General features: G+C 63.7%; 1 protein-coding gene across 1 annotated transcript in view; it reads right to left on the reverse strand.

Annotated features, from left to right (window-relative positions):
- LOC137327063 (coagulation factor X-like) overlaps positions 1-22,507 on the reverse strand; it is a 161,780-nt gene that overhangs the window by 62,335 nt on the left and 76,938 nt on the right. The window contains exon 5 of the mRNA XM_067992471.1: positions 3,648-3,779. Within this exon, the coding sequence (XP_067848572.1) occupies positions 3,648-3,779 (132 nt within the window). The remainder of the gene's footprint in view (positions 1-3,647; positions 3,780-22,507) is intronic.

Here is a 22,507-nt window from a genome sequence, read left to right on the forward strand (position 1 = left end):
TCAGTGATATACCCATTGGATCAGTGATATACATCTTGGATCAATGATATACCCATTGGATCACGGATATACCCATTGATTCAGTGATATACCCATCAGATCAGTGTTATTCCCATTTGGAGAGTGATATAAGAACATAAGAACATAAGAAATAGGAGCAGGAGTAGGCTATACGGCCCCTCGAGCCTTCTCCACCATTCAATAAGATCATGACTGATCTTCGACCTCAACTCCACTTTCCCGCCCGATCCCCATTCTCCTTGATTCCCTTAGAGTCCAAAAATCTATAGATCTTAGTCTTGAATATACTCAACGACTGAGCATCCACAGTCCTCTGCGGTAGTGAATTCCAAAGATTCACAACCCTCTGAGTGGAGAAATTTCTCCTCATCTAAATAGCTGACCCTTTCTCCTGTGACTATGTCCCATAGTTCTAGACTCTCCAGCCAGGGGAAACAGCCTCTCTGCATTTACCCTGTCAAGCCCTCTCAGAATCTTATATGTTTCATTGAGATCACCTCTCATTCTTCTAAACTCCAGAGAGTATAGGCCCATTCTACTCAATCTCTTTTCATAGGACAACCCTCTCATCCCAGGAATCAATCTAGTGAACTTTCATTGCACCGCCTCTAAGGCAAATATATCCTTCCTTAGGTAAGGAGACCAAAACTGTACACAGTACTCCAGATGTGTTCTCACCAAAGCCCTGTACAATTGTAGTAAGACTTCCTTACTCTTGTACTCCAACCCCCTTGCAATAAAGGCCAACACACCATTTGCCTTCCTAATTGCTTGCTGTACCTGCATGTTAACTTTTTGCATTTCTTGTACGAGGACACTCAAATCCCTCTGAACATTAACATTTAATAGTTTCTCAACATTTAAAAAATATTCTGCTTTTCTATTCTTCCTACCAAAGTGGATAATTTCACATTTCCCCACATTATACTCCATCTGCCACCTTCTCGCCCACTCACTTAACCTGTCGCTATCCCTTTGCAGACTCTGTGCGTCCTCCTCACAGCTTACTTTCCCACCTAGTTTTGTATCACCAGCAAACTTGGATCAGTGATATACCCATTGGATCAGTGAAATTCCCATTGGATCAGGGATATACCCGTTGGATCAGTGGTATACCCATTGGATCAGTGATTTACCCATTGGATCAAGGAAATTCCCATTGGATCAGGGATATACCCATTGGATCAGGGATATACCCATTGGATCAGTGAAATTCCCATTGGATCAGGGATATACCCATTGGATCAGTGATTTACCCATTGGATCAGGGAAATTCCCAATCGATCAGGGATATACCCATTGGATCAGGGATATAACCATTGGGAGGGAAATTCCCATTGGATCAGGGATATACCCATTGGATCAGGGATATAACCATTGGGAGGGAAATACCCATTGGATCAGGGATAGAAACATAGGAACAGGAGGAGGCCATTTAGCCCCTCGAGCTTGTTCCACCATTCAGTGAGATCATGGCTGATCTGTGTCCTAACTCCATATACCCACCTTAGCCCCATATCCCTTAATACCTCTCGTTAAAATAAATCTATCAATGCCAGATTCAAAATTAACAATTGAGCTAGCATCAACTGCCGTTTGCGGAAGAGAGTTCAAAACTTCTCCCACCCTTTGAGTGTAGAAGTGTTTCCTAACTTCACTCCTGAAAGTCCCGGCTCTAATCTTTAGGATATGTCCCCAACCAGCAGAAATAGTTTCTCTCTATCTACCTTATAAGTTCCCCTTAATATCTTGAAAACTTAGATTAAATCACCTGTTAATCTTCTAAATTCCAGGGAAAACAACCCTAGTTTGTGTAATCTCGCCTCGTAATTTAACCCTTGGAGTCCAGGTATTGTTCTAGTAAATTTACACTGCTCTCCCTCCAATGCCAATATATCCTTCCTAAGGTGCGGTGCCCAGAACTGAACACAGTACTCCAGGTGTGGTCTAACCAGGGCTTTGTACAGCTGCAGCATAACTTCTACCCCCTTGTATTCTAGTCCTCTAGAAATAAAGGCCAGTATTCAATTAGACTTTTTGATTATTTTCTGTACCTATCCATGACATTTTAATGATCTATGTACATGGATCCCTCAGTCTCTTTGGATCTCCACTGTTTCGAGCTATTCACCATTTAGAAAGTACTCTGATCTATCCTTTTTAGGTCCAAAGTGAATGACCTCACACTTGCCTAAACTGAAATCCATTTGCTACAGTTTTGCCCATTCACTTAATCTATTAATATCTCTCTGTAATTTTGTGCTTCCACCTACACTGCTTACAATGCTGCCTATCTCTGTGTCATCGGCAGACTTGGATATGTGGCTCTCTATCCCGTCATCTAAGTCGTTAATAAATACAGTGAATAGTTGAGGCCCCAACACAGATCCCTGTGGGACACCACAAGTCACATCCTGTCAATTTGAGTACCTGCCCATTATCCCTACTCTCTGTCTCCTGTTGCTCAACCAATTTCCTAACCAGGTCAATAATTTGCCCTCAATTCCATGAGCTTCAACCTTAGATAACAGTCTCTTATGAGGGACTTTATTGAATGCCTTCTGGAAGTCCATATAAACAGCATCCATAGACATTCCCCTGTCCACTACTTCAGTCACCTCTTCAAAAAATTCAATCAGGTTCATCATGACCTCCCCTTTACAAATCCATGTTGACTCTCTTCGATCAGCTGAAAATTTTCAAGGTGTTCAGTCGCCCTATCCTTAATTATAGACTCCAGTAATTTCCCGACCACAGATGTTAGACTAACTGGTCTATAATTCCCTCTCTCTCCTTTCTTAAATAGCGGAGTGACGTGTGCAATTTTCCAATCTAAAGGAACGGTTCCTGAATCGAGAGAACTTTGGAAAGTTATAGTTAGGGCTTCTGCAATGTGCTCACCTACTTCCTTTAAAACCCTGGGATGGAAACCATCTGGGGATTTGTCACTCTTTAGTGGCCACTCTTTATTGGATCAGTGATATACCCATTGGATCAGTGATATACCCATTGGATCAGTGATATACCCATTGGATCAGTCCTCGGCAGTAGAGAGTTCCCAGTTTACAATATAGTTTAGCAATGTTGGTAGTTGAATCAATTTAATTTGAACTACCTTGTAGTGTCCTTTTATGTAATGATTTGCGTACATCTTAGATGCCAAACTCAGAGAGAGCAACGACAGACTTAACATTTTGCCCAACTTTGCAAGAGCACAACAACATGCTCCTATCAGGAATCTGTAGAGGATGACAAACCGGGGACTTGTCCTGGCTATGCCAGGACTCTCCCATTGTACCCTCTCAATGTCAGGGATAGACGTAGGTTGGGAGTAACCTAGTGAGAACAGAGGAAGAGAGAAACAAAAAGGGTTGGTTTAGTGAGTTGATAAGCGGGTTGTGAGGTAAGGGGTAAGGCAGATCACTGTGAAGAACACAAGCTCATTCAAACAATTTTGTGTAAATTAGTCCTCCTCACAATGTCGCTCTATAATTGGTGGTGGTGGGACATATGCAATCCATTTACCCTCCCCCCCGCACCCCCCTCCCCCACTCTATAACTGACGAGGAATGGTGTAAGTATACAAAGTTTAGGAAAGGTTTGCAAATAAAATATTACATTTCTACCTCGAGGAATACACATTTTATCATCTGCTCCGAGTTCGTAGCCTCCCACACAGGAACATCTTACACGATCTCGCTGGACTCGACAGTAGTGATGGCAGCCCCCATTGTCCAGATTGCATAGCTTTGGGACGTCTGAAATGTGAATCACCAAACAGACATTTAGACCCTAATTTTAACTCCGGGTAGCTTTTGGGCGGGTTGATAGTGAGGTGAGTTGGAAACTCACCGACTTACTCCAGATAGGGTTGCCAACTCTGGTTGGATGTATTCCTGGAGGTTTCATCAAATCACCTCCCACCTCCACCCACCCCGCCCAGTCAAACAGCCTTTTCTTCCCATCTCCAATATTTTTGCATCTCATACGGTTTCTTTTAATGCCCCTATGAATTTTCTCCCGTGTTGCTCGCAGCAGTGTCCGGGAAATCAATCTTTAATTCCTGGAGATTACAGGACAATCCTGGAGGGTTGGCGACCCTAGTTCAAGAAATGAGGCACAGGCCTCAAACTAAAGCCTGCTCGCCCGTTCCAGATGGGAAGCAGTGGACGATCGTGGGGCTCGGAGGCTGCCCAGCAACACTAGGCTTTGGGGGCCATCTCGCAGGTGTCTCACACTCGAGGGGGAGAGGGGGAGGGGCGGTGAGTCTGCGGCGGGGAGGCCCAAGTTCCTTGTGGGGAGCCTGTGCTCCATGTGCGGCCCACCTGTTAAAATTGCAGTTGGGTCCTGGTGAGGTCATATGTAAAGGACCCCACCGGCTTTGGCCGGGTGTCCTTGCTGCCTGCTCAGGACAGCAGGTTAAAATTCAGAATGGTAAGTACCTGGCGGCTTTCCAATGGGTGGGTAACCGGGGTGATTTTAATGGCCCACTCACAGGTTCCAATGGCTGCGTAGGGTTAAAATCGCAGCCGAAAGGTTTTTCAATGAAGAGAGCTCCCTGTTGGCTGACAACGCAACACAATTAAAACTCAGATTAACTACAATTTAACAATACTCATTCCTTTAAAATGTTTTATTTATTATTTTCAATTCCTACACAATAACATTTTTATAGTCCTCAAGTAAACAGGTGAAAGGTATTGGGCCCCCCAAAGGATGAAATATTGCTTCAATCTGCAGATTCAATGGACCCGTGAGCACTGAATGCACAAAGTGAATGTTGGAGAGTGAGCACCAGGTGCATCGATACAACCCATCCAGATATTGTGCAGTCAGGCACAACGCTCCCCACTCCTTAACCACACAATCCCCTGGGAAAGGCAAAGAAAAACGGAGAAACACTTGAAGTCAGTTTGGGAAAAGCTCTCAGTGATTCCTCTCTCAGACCCTAAGGTAGTCAGGTCAAACTCTGCTAACCCATCACCCATCAGCATGGCTTCGACTCAACTTCTGGAACTCAATGTGAACTTGTCGGGCTCTCTTTTGAAGAAGTTCAGTGACTCCATACCCACAACATGGCTCTGATTTTAACTCCACCCCACCCCCTCTCCCCCACCTGGCACAAACCAGACCAGGGGGGCAGTTAAAATGGAGCGGGGGAATTACACACTCCAATCACACCCCCATTTGACTGAGTGCAATTTTAAATTGTAGGCGGCAAGGACGCCCGCCCTGAGCTCATGGGGTCCACGTTAAACATGCAGATCAGTCTTTAAACCGGAGGTCTGAGTGGGAGATGAGTGAGGGAGGGAGCGGGAGAGCAGTGAGGGAGGGAGCGGGAGAGCGGTGAGGGAGGGAGCGGGAGAGCGGTGAGGGAGGGAGCGGGAGAGCGGTGAGGGAGGGGGAGGGAGAGCAGTGAGGGAGGGAGTGGGAGAGCGGTGAGGGAGGGAGTGGGAGAGCGGTGAGGGAGGGGGAGGGAGAGCAGTGAGGGAGGGAGTGGGAGAGCGGTGAGGGAGGGAGCGGGAGAGCAGTGAGGGAGGGAGTGGGAGAGCAGTGAGGGAGGGAGCGGGAGAGCAGTGAGGGAGGGAGTGGGAGAGCGGTGAGGGAGGGAGTGGGAGAGCGGTGAGGGAGGGGGAGGGAGAGCAGTGAGGGAGGGAGCGGGAGAGCAGTGAGGGAGGGGGAGGGAGAGCAGTGAGGGAGGGAGTGGGAGAGCGGTGAGGGAGGGAGTGGGAGAGCAGTGAGGGAGGGAGTGGGAGAGCGGTGAGGGAGGGAGTGGGAGAGCAGTGAGGGAGGGAGTGGGAGAGCGGTGAGGGAGGGAGTGGGAGAGCGGTGAGGGAGGGAGTGGGAGAGCAGTGAGGGAGGGAGCGGGAGAGCAGTGAGGGAGGGAGCGGGAGAGCGGTGAGGGAGGGAGCGGGAGAGCGGTGAGGGAGGGAGCGGGAGAGCGGTGAGGGAGGGAGGGGGAGAGCGGTGAGGGAGGGAGCGGGAGAGCGGTGAGGGAGGGAGCGGGAGAGCGGTGAGGGAGGGAGCGGGAGAGCGGTGAGGGAGGGAGCGGGAGAGCGGTGAGGGAGGGGGAGGGAGAGCAGTGAGGGAGGGAGCGGGAGAGCGGTGAGGGAGGGAGTGGGAGAGCGGTGAGGGAGGGAGTGGGAGAGCGGTGAGGGAGGGAGTGGGAGATGAGTGAGGGAGGGAGCGGGAGAGCGGTGAGGGAGGGAGTGGGAGAGCGGTGAGGGAGGGGGAGGGAGAGCAGTGAGGGAGGGAGTGGGAGAGCAGTGAGGGAGGGAGTGGGAGAGCGGTGAGGGAGGGAGCGGGAGAGCAGTGAGGGAGGGAGCGGGAGATGAGTGAGGGAGGGAGCGGGAGAGCGGTGAGGGAGGGAGTGGGAGATGAGTGAGGGAGGGAGCGGGAGAGCGGTGAGGGAGGGAGTGGGTGAGCGGTGAGGGAGGGAGCGGGAGAGCAGTGAGGGAGGGAGTGGGAGAGCGGTGAGGGAGGGAGTGGGAGATGAGTGAGGGAGGGAGCGGGAGAGCGGTGAGGGAGGGAGCGGGAGAGCAGTGAGGGAGGGAGTGGGAGAGCGGTGAGGGAGGGGGAGGGAGAGCAGTGAGGGAGGGAGTGGGAGAGCAGTGAGGGAGGGAGTGGGAGAGCAGTGAGGGAGGGAGTGGGAGAGCGGTGAGGGAGGGGGAGGGAGAGCAGTGAGGGAGGGAGTGGGAGAGCAGTGAGGGAGGGAGTGGGAGAGCGGTGAGGGAGGGAGTGGGAGAGCAGTGAGGGAGGGAGTGGGAGAGCAGTGAGGGAGGGAGTGGGAGAGCAGTGACGGAGGGGGAGGGAGAGCAGTGAGGGAGGGAGTGGGAGAGCAGTGAGGGAGGGGGAGGGAGAGCAGTGAGGGAGGGGGAGGGAGAGCAGTGAGGGAGGGGGAGGGAGAGCAGTGAGGGAGGGAGTGGGAGAGCAGTGAGGGAGGGAGTGGGAGAGCAGTGAGGGAGGGGGAGGGAGAGCGGTGAGGGAGGGGGAGGGAGAGCAGTGAGGGAGGGGGAGGGAGAGCAGTGACGGAGGGAGTGGGAGAGCAGTGAGGGAGGGAGTGGGAGAGCAGTGAGGGAGGGAGCGGGAGAGCGGTGAGGGAGGGAGTGGGAGAGCAGTGAGGGAGGGAGCGGGAGAGCAGTGAGGGAGGGAGTGGGAGAGCAGTGAGGGAGGGAGCGGGAGAGCAGTGAGGGAGGGAGTGGGAGAGCGGTGAGGGAGGGAGCGGGAGAGCAGTGAGGGAGGGAGTGGGAGAGCAGTGAGGGAGGGAGCGGGAGAGCAGTGAGGGAGGGAGTGGGAGAGCGGTGAGGGAGGGAGTGGGAGAGCGGTGAGGGAGGGGGAGGGAGAGCAGTGAGGGAGGGAGCGGGAGAGCAGTGAGGGAGGGGGAGGGAGAGCAGTGAGGGAGGGAGTGGGAGAGCGGTGAGGGAGGGAGTGGGAGAGCAGTGAGGGAGGGAGTGGGAGAGCGGTGAGGGAGGGAGTGGGAGAGCGGTGAGGGAGGGAGAGGGAGAGCAGTGAGGGAGGGAGCGGGAGAGCAGTGAGGGAGGGAGCGGGAGAGCGGTGAGGGAGGGAGCGGGAGAGCGGTGAGGGAGGGAGCGGGAGAGCGGTGAGGGAGGGAGGGGGAGAGCGGTGAGGGAGGGAGCGGGAGAGCGGTGAGGGAGGGAGCGGGAGAGCGGTGAGGGAGGGAGCGGGAGAGCGGTGAGGGAGGGAGCGGGAGAGCGGTGAGGGAGGGGGAGGGAGAGCAGTGAGGGAGGGAGCGGGAGAGCGGTGAGGGAGGGAGTGGGAGAGCGGTGAGGGAGGGAGTGGGAGAGCGGTGAGGGAGGGAGTGGGAGATGAGTGAGGGAGGGAGCGGGAGAGCGGTGAGGGAGGGAGTGGGAGAGCGGTGAGGGAGGGGGAGGGAGAGCAGTGAGGGAGGGAGTGGGAGAGCAGTGAGGGAGGGAGCGGGAGAGCAGTGAGGGAGGGAGTGGGAGAGCGGTGAGGGAGGGAGTGGGAGATGAGTGAGGGAGGGAGCGGGAGAGCGGTGAGGGAGGGAGTGGGTGAGCGGTGAGGGAGGGAGCGGGAGAGCAGTGAGGGAGGGAGTGGGAGAGCGGTGAGGGAGGGAGTGGGAGATGAGTGAGGGAGGGAGCGGGAGAGCGGTGAGGGAGGGAGCGGGAGAGCAGTGAGGGAGGGAGTGGGAGAGCAGTGAGGGAGGGAGTGGGAGAGCGGTGAGGGAGGGAGTGGGAGAGCAGTGAGGGAGGGAGTGGGAGAGCAGTGAGGGAGGGAGTGGGAGAGCAGTGACGGAGGGGGAGGGAGAGCAGTGAGGGAGGGAGTGGGAGAGCAGTGAGGGAGGGGGAGGGAGAGCAGTGAGGGAGGGGGAGGGAGAGCAGTGAGGGAGGGGGAGGGAGAGCAGTGAGGGAGGGAGTGGGAGAGCAGTGAGGGAGGGAGTGGGAGAGCAGTGAGGGAGGGGGAGGGGGAGAGCGGTGAGGGAGGGAGCGGGAGAGCGGTGAGGGAGGGGGAGGGAGAGCGGTGAGGGAGGGGGAGGGAGAGCAGTGAGGGAGGGGGAGGGAGAGCAGTGACGGAGGGAGTGGGAGAGCAGTGAGGGAGGGGGAGGGAGAGCGGTGAGGGAGGGAGTGGGAGAGCAGTGACGGAGGGAGCGGGAGAGCGGTGAGGGAGGGAGCGGGAGAGCGGTGAGGGAGGGGGAGGGAGAGCAGTGAGGGAGGGAGTGGGAGAGCAGTGAGGGAGGGGGAGGGAGAGCAGTGAGGGAGGGGGAGGGAGAGCGGTGAGGGAGGGGGAGGGAGAGCGGTGAGGGAGGGAGCGGGAGAGCAGTGAGGGAGGGGGAGGGAGAGCGGTGAGGGAGGGGGAGGGAGAGCGGTGAGGGAGGGGGAGGGAGAGCAGTGAGGGAGGGAGTGGGAGAGCAGTGAGGGAGGGAGTGGGAGAGCAGTGAGGGAGGGGGAGGGAGAGCAGTGAGGGAGGGGGAGGGAGAGCGGTGAGGGAGGGAGCGGGAGAGCAGTGAGGGAGGGGGAGGGAGAGCGGTGAGGGAGGGGGAGGGAGAGCGGTGAGGGAGGGAGTGGGAGAGCAGTGAGGGAGGGAGTGGGAGAGCGGTGAGGGAGGGGGAGGGAGAGCGGTGAGGGAGGGGGAGGGAGAGCGGTGAGGGAGGGGGAGGGAGAGCGGTGAGGGAGGGGGAGGGAGAGCAGTGAGGGAGGGAGTGGGAGAGCAGTGACGGAGGGAGAGGGAGAGCGGTGAGGGAGGGAGTGGGAGAGCAGTGAGGGAGGGAGTGGGAGAGCGGTGAGGGAGGGAGCGGGAGAGCAGTGAGGGAGGGAGCGGGAGAGCGGTGAGGGAGGGAGTGGGAGAGCAGTGAGGGAGGGGGAGGGAGAGCGGTGAGGGAGGGGGAGGGAGAGCAGTGACGGAGGGAGCGGGAGAGCGGTGAGGGAGGGAGCGGGAGAGCGGTGAGGGAGGGAGTGGGAGAGCAGTGAGGGAGGGGGAGGGAGAGCAGTGAGGGAGGGAGTGGGAGAGCGGTGAGGGAGGGAGTGGGAGAGCAGTGAGGGAGGGAGTGGAGAGCGGTGAGGGAGGGAGTGGGAGAGCGGTGAGGGAGGGAGTGGGAGAGCAGTGAGGGAGGGAGTGGGAGAGCGGTGAGGGAGGGAGTGGGAGAGCAGTGAGGGAGGGAGTGGGAGAGCGGTGAGGGAGGGAGTGGGAGAGCGGTGAGGGAGGGAGTGGGAGAGCAGTGAGGGAGGGAGTGGGAGAGCAGTGAGGGAGGGGGAGGGAGAGCAGTGACGGAGGGAGTGGGAGAGCAGTGAGGGAGGGAGCGGGAGAGCGGTGAGGGAGGGAGCGGGAGAGCGGTGAGGGAGGGAGCGGGAGAGCGGTGAGGGAGGGAGTGGGAGAGCAGTGACGGAGGGGGAGGGAGAGCAGTGAGGGAGGGAGTGGGAGAGCAGTGAGGGAGGGAGTGGGAGAGCAGTGAGGGAGGGAGTGGGAGAGCAGTGAGGGAGGGGGAGGGAGAGCAGTGAGGGAGGGAGTGGGAGAGCAGTGAGGGAGGGAGTGGGAGAGCGGTGAGGGAGGGAGTGGGAGAGCAGTGAGGGAGGGAGTGGGAGAGCGGTGAGGGAGGGAGTGGGCGAGCGGTGAGGGAGGGAGCGGGAGAGCGGTGAGGGAGGGGGAGGGAGAGCAGTGAGGGAGGGAGTGGGAGAGCGGTGAGGGAGGGAGTGGGAGAGCAGTGAGGGAGGGAGTGGGAGAGCGGTGAGGGAGGGAGTGGGAGAGCAGTGAGGGAGGGAGTGGGAGAGCAGTGAGGGAGGGAGTGGGAGAGCAGTGAGGGAGGGAGTGGGAGAGCAGTGAGGGAGGGAGTGGGAGAGCAGTGAGGGAGGGGGAGGGAGAGCAGTGAGGGAGGGAGTGGGAGAGCAGTGAGGGAGGGGGAGGGAGAGCAGTGAGGGAGGGAGTGGGAGAGCAGTGAGGGAGGGAGTGGGAGAGCAGTGAGGGAGGGAGTGGGAGAGCAGTGAGGGAGGGGGAGGGAGAGCAGTGAGGGAGGGAGCGGGAGAGCGGTGAGGGAGGGGGAGGGAGAGCAGTGAGGGAGGGAGTGGGAGAGCGGTGAGGGAGGGGGAGGGAGAGCAGTGAGGGAGGGAGTGGGAGAGCAGTGAGGGAGGGAGTGGGAGAGCAGTGAGGGAGGGAGTGGGAGAGCAGTGACGGAGGGAGTGGGAGAGCAGTGAGGGAGGGAGTGGGAGAGCAGTGAGGGAGGGAGTGGGAGAGCAGTGAGGGAGGGGGAGGGAGAGCAGTGAGGGAGGGAGTGGGAGAGCGGTGAGGGAGGGGGAGGGAGAGCAGTGAGGGAGGGGGAGGGAGAGCAGTGAGGGAGGGAGTGGGAGAGCGGTGAGGGAGGGGGAGGGAGAGCAGTGAGGGAGGGGGAGGGAGAGCAGTGAGGGAGGGGGAGGGAGAGCGGTGAGGGAGGGAGTTGGAGAGCAGTGAGGGAGGGGGAGGGAGAGCGGTGAGGGAGGGAGTGGGAGAGCAGTGAGGGAGGGGGAGGGAGAGCAGTGAGGGAGGGAGCGGGAGAGCAGTGAGGGAGGGAGCGGGAGAGCAGTGAGGGAGGGAGTGGGAGAGCAGTGAGGGAGGGAGTGGGAGAGCGGTGAGGGAGGGGGAGGGAGAGCGGTGAGGGAGGGGGAGGGAGAGCAGTGAGGGAGGGAGTGGGAGAGCAGTGAGGGAGGGGGAGGGAGAGCGGTGAGGGAGGGAGTGGGAGAGCAGTGAGGGAGGGAGCGGGAGAGCAGTGAGGGAGGGAGTGGGAGAGCAGTGAGGGAGGGAGCGGGAGAGCAGTGAGGGAGGGGGAGAGAGAGCGGTGAGGGAGGGAGTGGGAGAGCGGTGAGGGAGGGAGTGGGAGAGCGGTGAGGGAGGGGGAGGGGGAGCGGTGAGGGAGGGAGTGGGAGAGCGGTGAGGGAGGGAGTGGGAGAGCGGTGAGGGAGGGAGTGGGAGAGCGGTGAGGGAGGGGGAGGGAGAGCAGTGAGGGAGGGGGAGGGAGAGCAGTGAGGGAGGGAGCGGGAGAGCGGTGAGGGAGGGAGTGGGAGAGCGGTGAGGGAGGGGGAGGGAGAGCAGTGAGGGAGGGAGTGGGAGAGCGGTGAGGGAGGGGGAGGGAGAGCAGTGAGGGAGGGAGTGGGAGAGCGGTGAGGGAGGGGGAGGGAGAGCAGTGAGGGAGGGAGTGGGAGAGCAGTGAGGGAGGGAGTGGGAGAGCGGTGAGGGAGGGAGTGGGAGAGCGGTGAGGAGGGAGTGGGAGAGCGGTGAGGGAGGGGGAGGGAGAGCAGTGAGGGAGGGAGTGGGAGAGCGGTGAGGGAGGGAGCGGGAGAGCAGTGAGGGAGGGGGAGGGAGAGCGGTGAGGGAGGGAGTGGGAGAGCGGTGAGGGAGGGAGTGGGAGAGCGGTGAGGGAGGGGGAGGGAGAGCGGTGAGGGAGGGGGAGGGAGAGCGGCGAGGGAGGGAGCGGCGAGGGAGGAGAGGGAGGGGGAGGGAGAGCGGTGAGGGAGGGAGTGGGAGAGCGGTGAGGGAGGGGGAGGGAGAGCGGTGAGGGAGGGGGAGGGAGAGCGGTGAGGGAGGGGGAGGGAGAGCAGTGAGGGAGGGAGCGGGAGAGCAGTGAGGGAGGGAGTGGGAGAGCGGTGAGGGAGGGAGTGGGAGAGCGGTGAGGGAGGGGGAGGGAGAGCAGTGAGGGAGGGGGAGGGAGAGCAGTGAGGGAGGGAGTGGGAGAGCAGTGAGGGAGGGAGTGGGAGAGCGGTGAGGGAGGGGGAGGGAGAGCGGTGAGGGAGGGGGAGGGAGAGCGGTGAGGGAGGGGGAGGGAGAGCAGTGAGGGAGGGAGCGGGAGAGCAGTGAGGGAGGGAGTGGGAGAGCGGTGAGGGGGGGAGTGGGAGAGCGGTGAGGGAGGGAGTGGGAGAGCAGTGAGGGAGGGGGAGGGAGAGCGGTGAGGGAGGGAGTGGGAGAGCAGTGAGGGAGGGAGTGGGAGAGCGGTGAGGGAGGGAGTGGGAGAGCAGTGAGGGAGGGGGAGGGAGAGCGGTGAGGGAGGGAGTGGGAGAGCGGTGAGGGAGGGAGTGGGAGAGCAGTGAGGGAGGGGGAGGGGAGAGCGGTGAGGGAGGGAGTGGGAGAGCAGTGAGGGAGGGAGTGGGAGAGCGGTGAGGGAGGGAGTGGGAGAGCAGTGAGGGAGGGGGAGGGAGAGCGGTGAGGGAGGGAGTGGGAGAGCAGTGAGGGAGGGAGTGGGAGAGCAGTGAGGGAGGGGGAGGGAGAGCAGTGAGGGAGGGGGAGGGAGAGCAGTGGGGGAGGGAGTGGGAGAGCAGTGAGGGAGGGAGCGGGAGAGCGGTGAGGGAGGGAGTGGGAGAGCGGTGAGGGAGGGGGAGGGAGAGCAGTGGGGGAGGGAGTGGGAGAGCAGTGAGGGAGGGAGCGGGAGAGCGGTGAGGGAGGGAGTGGGAGAGCGGTGAGGGAGGGGGAGGGAGAGCGGTGAGGGAGGGGGAGGGAGAGCGGTGAGGGAGGGGGAGGGAGAGCAGTGAGGGAGGGAGCAGGAGAGCGGTGAGGGAGGGAGTGGGAGAGCAGTGAGGGAGGGGGAGGGAGAGCGGTGAGGGAGGGAGCAGGAGAGCGGTGAGGGAGGGAGCGGGAGAGCGGTGAGGGAGGGGGAGGGAGAGCGGTGAGGGAGGGAGTGGGAGAGCAGTGAGGGAGGGGGAGGGAGAGCGGTGAGGGAGGGGGAGGGAGAGCAGTGAGGGAGGGAGTGGGAGAGCAGTGAGGGAGGGGGAGGGAGAGCGGTGAGGGAGGGAGTGGGAGAGCAGTGAGGGAGGGGGGAGGGAGAGCGGTGAGGGAGGTGGAGGGAGAGCAGTGAGGGAGGGAGTGGGAGAGCAGTGAGGGAGGGGGAGGGAGAGCGGTGAGGGAGGGAGTGGGAGAGCGGTGAGGGAGGGGGAGGGAGAGCGGTGAGGGAGGTGGAGGGAGAGCAGTGAGGGAGGGAGTGGGAGAGCGGTGAGGGAGGGAGTGGGAGAGCAGTGAGGGAGGGGGAGGGAGAGCGGTGAGGGAGGGAGTGGGAGAGCAGTGAGGGAGGGGGAGGGAGAGCGGTGAGGGAGGTGGAGGGAGAGCAGTGAGGGAGGGAGTGGGAGAGCAGTGAGGGAGGGGGAGGGAGAGCGGTGAGGGAGGGAGTGGGAGAGCAGTGAGGGAGGGGGAGGGAGAGCGGTGAGGGAGGTGGAGGGAGAGCGGTGAGGGAGGGGGAGGGAGAGCGGTGAGGGAGGGGGAGGGAGAGCGGTGAGGGAGGGGGAGGGAGAGCGGTGAGGGAGGGAGTGGGAGAGCGGTGAGGGAGGGAGCGGGAGAGCGGTGAGGGAGGGAGTGGGAGAGCAGTGAGGGAGGGAGTGCGAGAGCGGTGAGGGAGGGAGTGGGAGAGCAGTGAGGGAGGGAGCGGGAGAGCGGTGAGGGAGGTGGAGGGAGAGCGGTGAGGGAGGTGGAGGGAGAGCGGTGAGGGAGGGGGAGGGAGAGCGGTGAGGGAGGGGGAGGGAGAGCGGTGAGGGAGGGGGAGGGAGAGCGGTGAGGGAGGGAGCGGGAGAGCGGTGAGGGAGGGGGAGGGAGAGCAGTGAGGGAGGGAGTGGGAGAGCGGTGAGGGAGGGGGAGGGAGAGCGGTGAGGGAGGGAGTGGGAGAGCAGTGAGGGAGGGAGTGGGAGAGCAGTGAGGGAGGGAGTGGGAGAGCGGTGAGGGAGGGAGTGGGAGAGCAGTGAGGGAGGGAGTGGGAGAGCAGTGAGGGAGGGAGTGGGAGAGCGGTGAGGGAGGGAGTGGGAGAGCAGTGAGGGAGGGAGTGGGAGAGCAGTGAGGGAGGGAGCGGGGAGAGCGGTGAGGGAGGGAGTGGGAGAGCGGTGAGGGAGGGGGAGGGAGAGCAGTGAGGGAGGGAGTGGGAGAGCGGTGAGGGAGGGAGTGGGAGAGCGGTGAGGGAGGGAGCGGGAGAGCGGTGAGGGAGGGAGTGGGAGAGCGGTGAGGGAGGGAGTGGGAGAGCAGTGAGGGAGGGGGAGGGAGAGCGGTGAGGGAGGGGGAGGGAGAGCAGTGAGGGAGGGAGTGGGAGAGCAGTGAGGGAGGGAGTGGGAGAGCGGTGAGGGAGGGAGCGGGAGAGCGGTGAGGGAGGGAGCGGGAGAGCAGTGAGGGAGGGAGTGGGAGAGCAGTGAGAGAGGGAGTGGGAGAGCGGTGAGGGAGGGGGAGGGAGAGCAGTGAGGGAGGGAGTGGGAGAGCGGTGAGGGAGGGAGCGGGAGAGCGGTGAGGGAGGGAGTGGGAGAGCGGTGAGGGAGGGAGTGGGAGAGCAGTGAGGGAGGGAGTGGGAGAGCGGTGAGGGAGGGGGAGGGAGAGCAGTGAGGGAGGGAGTGGGAGAGCGGTGAGGGAGGGAGTGGGAGAGCGGTGAGGGAGGGAGTGGGAGAGCGGTGAGGGAGGGGGAGGGAGAGCGGTGAGGGAGGGGGAGGGAGAGCGGTGAGGGAGGGAGTGGGAGAGCAGTGAGGGAGGGAGTGGGAGAGCAGTGAGGGAGGGGGAGGGAGAGCAGTGAGGGAGGGAGTGGGAGAGCGGTGAGGGAGGGGGAGGGAGAGCGGTGAGGGAGGGAGTGGGAGAGCGGTGAGGGAGGCAGTGGGAGAGCGGTGAGGGAGGGAGTGGGAGAGCAGTGAGGGAGGGAGTGGGAGAGCAGTGAGGGAGGGGGAGGGAGAGCAGTGAGGGAGGGAGTGGGAGAGCGGTGAGGGAGGGGGAGGGAGAGCGGTGAGGGAGGGAGCGGGAGAGCGGTGAGGGAGGGGGAGGGAGAGCAGTGAGGGTGGGGGAGGGAGAGCGGTGAGGGAGGGAGTGGGAGAGCGGTGAGGGAGGGGGAGGGCGAGCAGTGAGGGAGGGAGTGGGAGAGCGGTGAGGGAGGGAGTGGGAGAGCAGTGAGGGAGGGAGTGGGAGAGCAGTGAGGGAGGGAGCGGGAGAGCAGTGAGGGAGGGAGCGGGGAGAGCAGTGAGGGAGGGAGTGGGAGAGCGGTGAGGGAGGGAGTGGGAGAGCGGTGAGGGAGGGAGCGGGAGAGCAGTGAGGGAGGGAGTGGGAGAGCGGTGAGGGAGGGGGAGGGAGAGCAGTGAGGGAGGGAGTGGGAGAGCGGTGAGGGAGGGGGAGGGAGAGCGGTGAGGGAGGGAGTGGGAGAGCAGTGAGGGAGGGAGCGGGAGAGCGGTGAGGGAGGGAGTGGGAGAGCGGTGAGGGAGGGAGTGGGAGAGCAGTGAGGGAGGGAGTGGGAGAGCAGTGAGGGAGGGAGTGGGAGAGCGGTGAGGGAGGGAGTGGGAGAGCGGTGAGGGAGGGAGTGGGAGAGCAGTGAGGGAGGGAGTGGGAGAGCAGTGAGGGAGGGAGTGGGAGAGCGGTGAGGGAGGGAGCAGTGAGGGAGGGAGTGGGCGAGCAGTGAGGGAGGGAGTGGGCGAGCGGTGAGGGAGGGAGCGGGAGAGCGGTGAGGGAGGGAGTGGGAGAGCGGTGAGGGAGGGAGCGGGAGAGCGGTGAGGGAGGGAGTGGGAGAGCGGTGAGGGAGGGAGTGGGAGAGCAGTGAGGGAGGGGGAGGGAGAGCAGTGAGGGAGGGAGTGGGAGAGCAGTGAGGGAGGGAGTGGGAGAGCAGTGAGGGAGGGGGAGGGAGAGCAGTGAGGGAGGGAGTGGGAGAGCGGTGAGGGAGGGAGCGGGAGAGCAGTGAGGGAGGGAGTGGGAGAGCGGTGAGGGAGGGGGAGGGAGAGCGGTGAGGGAGGGAGCGGGAGAGCAGTGAGGGAGGGAGTGGGAGAGCGGTGAGGGAGGGGGAGGGAGAGCGGTGAGGGAGGGAGCGGGAGAGCAGTGAGGGAGGGAGTGGGAGAGCGGTGAGGGAGGGGGAGGGAGAGCGGTGAGGGAGGGAGTGGGAGAGCGGTGAGGGAGGGAGCGGGAGAGCAGTGAGGGAGGGAGTGGGAGAGCGGTGAGGGAGGGGGAGGGAGAGCGGTGAGGGAGGGAGTGGGAGAGCGGTGAGGGAGGGAGCGGGAGAGCGGTGAGGGAGGGAGCGGGAGAGCAGTGAGGGAGGGAGTGGGAGAGCAGTGAGGGAGGGAGTGGGAGAGCAGTGAGGGAGGGGGAGGGAGAGCAGTGAGGGAGGGAGCGGGAGAGCGGTGAGGGAGGGAGTGGGAGAGCGGTGAGGGAGGGAGTGGGAGAGCGGTGAGGGAGGGAGTGGGAGAGCGGTGAGGGAGGGGGAGGGAGAGCAGTGAGGGAGGGAGTGGGAGAGCGGTGAGGGAGGGGGAGGGAGAGCGGTGAGGGAGGGAGCGGGAGAGCGGTGAGGGAGGGGGAGGGAGAGCAGTGAGGGAGGGAGTGGGAGAGCGGTGAGGGAGGGAGTGGGAGAGCGGTGAGGGAGGGGGAGGGAGAGCAGTGAGGGAGGGAGTGGGAGAGCGGTGAGGGAGGGAGCGGGAGAGCGGTGAGGGAGGGGGAGGGAGAGCAGTGAGGGAGGGAGTGGGAGAGCAGTGAGGGAGGGGGAGGGAGAGCAGTGAGGGAGGGAGTGGGAGAGCGGTGAGGGAGGGAGTGGGAGAGCAGTGAGGGAGGGAGTGGGAGAGCAGTGAGGGAGGGAGTGGGAGAGCGGTGAGGGAGGGAGCGGGAGAGCGGTGAGGGAGGGAGTGGGAGAGCAGTGAGGGAGGGAGTGGGAGAGCGGTGAGGGAGGGAGCGGGAGAGCAGTGAGGGAGGGAGTGGGAGAGCAGTGAGGGAGGGAGTGGGAGAGCGGTGAGGGAGGGAGCGGGAGAGCGGTGAGGGAGGGAGTGGGAGAGCGGTGAGGGAGGGGGAGGGAGAGCAGTGAGGGAGGGAGTGGGAGAACGGTGAGGGAGGGAGCGGGAGAGCGGTGAGGGAGGGAGTGGGAGAGCGGTGAGGGAGGGGGAGGGAGAGCAGTGAGGGAGGGAGTGGAGAGCGGAGAGCGGTGAGGGAGGGAGCGGGAGAGCAGTGAGGGAGGGAGTGGGAGAGCAGTGAGGGAGGGAGTGGGAGAGCGGTGAGGGAGGGGGAGGGAGAGCGGTGAGGGAGGGGGAGGGAGAGCAGTGATGGAGGGAGTGGGAGAGCAGTGAGGGAGGGAGTGGGAGAGCAGTGAGGGAGGGAGCGGGAGAGCGGTGAGGGAGGGAGCGGGAGAGCGGTGAGGGAGGGGGAGGGAGAGCGGTGAGGGAGGGAGCGGGGAGAGCGGTGAGGGAGGGAGTGGGAGAGCGGTGAGGGAGGGAGTGGGAGAGCGGTGAGGGAGGGAGTGGGAGAGCGGTGAGGGTGGGAGTGGGCGAGCGGTGAGGGAGGGAGCGGGAGAGCGGTGAGGGAGGGAGTGGGCGAGCAGTGAGGGAGGGGGAGGGAGAGCGGTGAGGGAGGGAGTGGGAGAGCAGTGAGGGAGGGGGAGGGAGAGCGGTGAGGGAGGGAGTGGGAGAGCAGTGAGGGAGGGGGAGGGAGAGCGGTGAGAGGGAGGGGGAGGGAGAGCGGTGAGGGAGGGAGTGGGCGAGCGGTGAGGGAGGGAGTGGGAGAGCGGTGAGGGAGGGAGTGGGAGAGCGGTGAGGGAGGGGGAGGGAGAGCGGTGAGGGAGGGAGTGGGCGAGCGGTGAGGGAGGGAGTGGGAGAGCAGTGAGGGAGGGAGTGGGAGAGCGGTGAGGGAGGGAGCGGGAGAGCGGTGAGGGAGGGAGTGGGAGAGCGGTGAGGGAGGGAGTGGGAGAGCGGTGAGGGAGGGAGTGGGAGAGCGGTGAGGGAGGGAGTGGGAGAGCGGTGAGGGAGGGAGTGGGAGAGCAGTGAGGGAGGGGGAGGGAGAGCGGTGAGGGAGGGAGCGGGAGAGCAGTGAGGGAGGGAGCGGGAGAGCAGTGAGGGAGGGGGAGGGAGAGCGGTGAGGGAGGGAGCGGGAGAGCAGTGAGGGAGGGAGCGGGAGAGTAATGAGGGAGGGAGTGGGAGAGCAGTGAGGGAGGGGGAGGGAGAGCGGTGAGGGAGGGAGTGGGAGAGCAGTGAGGGAGGGAGTGGGAGAGCAGTGATGGAGGGAGTGGGAGAGCAGTGAGGGAGGGAGCGGGCGAGCGGTGAGGGAGGGAGTGGGAGAGCAGTGAGGGAGGGAGTGGGAGAGCAGTGAGGGAGGGAGCGGGAGAGCAGTGAGGGAGGGAGCGGGGCGAGCAGTGAGGGAGGGGGAGGGAGAGCGGTGAGGGAGGGAGTGGGAGAGCAGTGAGGGAGGGAGTGGGAGAGCAGTGATGGAGGGAGTGGGAGAGCAGTGAGGGAGGGAGCGGGCGAGCGGTGAGGGAGGGGGAGGGAGAGCGGTGAGGGAGGGGATTGGGAGAGCGGTGAGGGAGGGAGTGGGAGAGCAGTGAGGGAGGGAGTGGGAGAGCGGTGAGGGAGGGAGTGGGAGAGCGGTGAGGGAGGGAGTGGGAGAGCAGTGAGGGAGGGAGTGGGAGAGCGGTGAGGGAGGGAGTGGGAGAGCGGTGAGGGAGGGGGAGGGAGAGCGGTGAGGGAGGGGGAGGGAGAGCAGTGAGGGAGGGGGAGGGAGAGCAGTGAGGGAGGGAGTGGGAGAGCGGTGAGGGAGGGGGAGGGAGAGCGGTGAGGGAGGGGGAGGGAGAGCGGTGAGGGAGGGGGAGGGGAGAGCAGTGAGGGAGGGAGTGGGAGAGCGGTGAGGGAGGGGGAGGGAGAGCGGTGAGGGAGGGGGAGGGAGAGCGGTGAGGGAGGGAGTGGGAGAGCAGTGAGGGAGGGAGTGGGAGAGCGGTGAGGGAGGGGGAGGGAGAGCGGTGAGGGAGGGAGTGGGAGAGCGGTGAGGGAGGGAGTGGGCGAGCGGTGAGGGAGGGAGTGGGAGAGCGGTGAGGAGGGAGTGGGAGAGCAGTGAGGGAGGGAGTGGGAGAGCGGTGAGGGAGGGAGTGGGCGAGCTGTGAGGGAGGGAGTGGGAGAGCGGTGAGGGAGGGAGCGGGAGAGCGGTGAGGGAGGGAGTGGGCGAGCGGTGAGGGAGGGAGTGGGAGAGCGGTGAGGGAGGGAGTGGGAGAGCAGTGAGGGAGGGGGAGGGAGAGCGGTGAGGGAGGGGGAGGGAGAGCGGTGAGGGAGGGAGTGGGCGAGCGGTGAGGGAGGGAGTGGGAGAGCGGTGAGGGAGGGAGTGGGAGAGCGGTGAGGGAGGGGGAGGGAGAGCGGTGAGGGAGGGAGTGGGCGAGCGGTGAGGGAGGGAGTGGGAGAGCAGTGAGGGAGGGAGTGGGAGAGCGGTGAGGGAGGGAGCGGGAGAGCGGTGAGGGAGGGAGTGGGAGAGCGGTGAGGGAGGGAGTGGGAGAGCGGTGAGGGAGGGAGTGGGAGAGCGGTGAGGGAGGGAGTGGGAGAGCGGTGAGGGAGGGAGTGGGAGAGCGGTGAGGGAGGGAGTGGGAGAGCAGTGAGGGAGGGGGAGGGAGAGCGGTGAGGGAGGGAGCGGGAGAGCAGTGAGGGAGGGAGCGGGAGAGCAGTGAGGGAGGGGGAGGGAGAGCGGTGAGGGAGGGAGCGGGAGAGCGGTGAGGGAGGGAGCGGGAGAGCAGTGAGGGAGGGGGAGGGAGAGCGGTGAGGGAGGGAGTGGGAGAGCAGTGAGGGAGGGAGTGGGAGAGCAGTGAGGGAGGGGGAGGGAGAGCAGTGAGGGAGGGGGAGGGAGAGCAGTGAGGGAGGGGGAGGGAGAGCAGTGAGGGAGGGAGTGGGAGAGCAGTGAGGGAGGGAGTGGGAGAGCGGTGAGGGAGGGGGAGGGAGAGCAGTGATGGAGGGAGTGGGAGAGCAGTGAGGGAGGGAGTGGGAGAGCGGTGAGGGAGGGAGTGGGAGAGCAGTGAGGGAGGGAGCGGGAGAGCGGTGAGGGAGGGAGCGGGAGAGCGGTGAGGGAGGGGGAGGGAGAGCGGTGAGGGAGGGAGCGGGAGAGCGGTGAGGGAGGGAGTGGGAGAGCGGTGAGGGAGGGAGTGGGAGAGCGGTGAGGGAGGGAGTGGGAGAGCGGTGAGGGAGGGGGAGGGAGAGCAGTGAGGGAGGGAGTGGGAGAGCAGTGAGGGAGGGAGTGGGAGAGCAGTGAGGGAGGGAGCGGGAGAGCGGTGAGGGAGGGAGCGGGAGAGCGGTGAGGGAGGGGGAGGGAGAGCGGTGAGGGAGGGAGCGGGAGAGCGGTGAGGGAGGGAGTGGGAGAGCGGTGAGGGAGGGAGTGGGAGAGCGGTGAGGGAGGGAGTGGGAGAGCGGTGAGGGTGGGAGTGGGCGAGCGGTGAGGGAGGGAGCGGGAGAGCGGTGGAGGGAGGGAGTGGGCGAGCGGTGAGGGAGGGAGTGGGAGAGCGGTGAGGGAGGGAGTGGGAGAGCAGTGAGGGAGGGGGAGGGAGAGCGGTGAGGGAGGGGGAGGGAGAGCGGTGAGGGAGGGAGTGGGCGAGCGGTGAGGGAGGGAGTGGGAGAGCGGTGAGGGAGGGAGTGGGAGAGCGGTGAGGGAGGGGGAGGGAGAGCGGTGAGGGAGGGAGTGGGCGAGCGGTGAGGGAGGGAGTGGGAGAGCAGTGAGGGAGGGAGTGGGAGAGCGGTGAGGGAGGGAGTGGGAGAGCGGTGAGGGAGGGAGCGGGAGAGCGGTGAGGGAGGGAGTGGGAGAGCGGTGAGGGAGGGAGTGGGAGAGCAGTGAGGGAGGGAGTGGGAGAGCAGTGAGGGAGGGGGAGGGAGAGCGGTGAGGGAGGGAGTGGGAGAGCAGTGAGGGAGGGAGTGGGAGAGCAGTGAGGGAGGGAGTGGGAGAGCGGTGAGGGAGGGAGCGGGAGAGCAGTGAGGGAGGGAGCGGGAGAGCAGTGAGGGAGGGGGAGGGAGAGCGGTGAGGGAGGGAGCGGGAGAGCGGTGAGGGAGGGAGCGGGAGAGCAGTGAGGGAGGGGGAGGGAGAGCGGTGAGGGAGGGAGTGGGAGAGCAGTGAGGGAGGGAGTGGGAGAGCAGTGAGGGAGGGAGTGGGAGAGCAGTGAGGGAGGGAGCGGGCGAGCGGTGAGGGAGGGAGTGGGAGAGCAGTGAGGGAGGGAGTGGGAGAGCAGTGAGGGAGGGAGTGGGAGAGCGGTGAGGGAGGGAGCGGGCGAGCAGTGAGGGAGGGGGGAGGGAGAGCGGTGAGGGAGGGAGTGGGAGAGCAGTGAGGGAGGGAGTGGGAGAGCGGTGAGGGAGGGGGAGGGAGAGCGGTGAGGGAGGGAGTGGGAGAGCAGTGAGGGAGGGAGTGGGAGAGCAGTGAGGGAGGGAGCGGGCGAGCAGTGAGGGAGGGGGAGGGAGAGCGGTGAGGGAGGGGGAGGGAGAGCGGTGAGGGAGGGAGTGGGAGAGCAGTGAGGGAGGGAGTGGGAGAGCAGTGAGGGAGGGAGCGGGCGAGCAGTGAGGGAGGGAGTGGGAGAGCGGTGAGGGAGGGGGAGGGAGAGCGGTGAGGGAGGGGGAGGGAGAGCGGTGAGGGAGGGGAAGGGAGGGAGTGGGAGAGCGGTGAGGGAGGGGGAGGGAGAGCAGTGAGGGAGGGAGTGGGAGAGCGGTGAGGGAGGGGGAGGGAGAGCGGTGAGGGAGGGGGAGGGAGAGCAGTGAGGGAGGGGGAGGGAGAGCAGTGAGGGAGGGAGTGGGAGAGCGGTGAGGGAGGGGGAGGGAGAGCGGTGAGGGAGGGGGAGGGAGAGCGGTGAGGGAGGGGGAGGGAGAGCGGTGAGGGAGGGGGAGGGAGAGCGGTGAGGGAGGGAGTGGGAGAGCGGTGAGGGAGGGGGAGGGAGAGCGGTGAGGGAGGGGAGGGAGAGCGGTGAGGGAGGGGGAGGGAGAGCGGTGAGGGAGGGAGTGGGAGAGCGGTGAGGGAGGGAGTGGGAGAGCAGTGAGGGAGGGAGTGGGAGAGCGGTGAGGGAGGGGGAGGGAGAGCGGTGAGGGAGGGAGTGGGCGAGCGGTGAGGGAGGGAGTGGGAGAGCAGTGAGGGAGGGAGTGGGAGAGCGGTGAGGGAGGGAGTGGGCGAGCGGTGAGGGAGGGAGTGGGAGAGCAGTGAGGGAGGGAGTGGGAGAGCGGTGAGGGAGGGGGAGGGAGAGCGGTGAGGGAGGGAGTGGGAGAGCAGTGAGGGAGGGAGTGGGAGAGCAGTGAGGGAGGGAGTGGGAGAGCGGTGAGGGAGGGAGTGGGAGAGCGGTGAGGGAGGGAGTGGGAGAGCGGTGAGGGAA

The sequence above is a fragment of the Heptranchias perlo genome, chromosome 11 (assembly GCF_035084215.1).
Source record: "Heptranchias perlo isolate sHepPer1 chromosome 11, sHepPer1.hap1, whole genome shotgun sequence".
Taxonomy (NCBI): Eukaryota; Metazoa; Chordata; class Chondrichthyes; order Hexanchiformes; family Hexanchidae; genus Heptranchias; species Heptranchias perlo.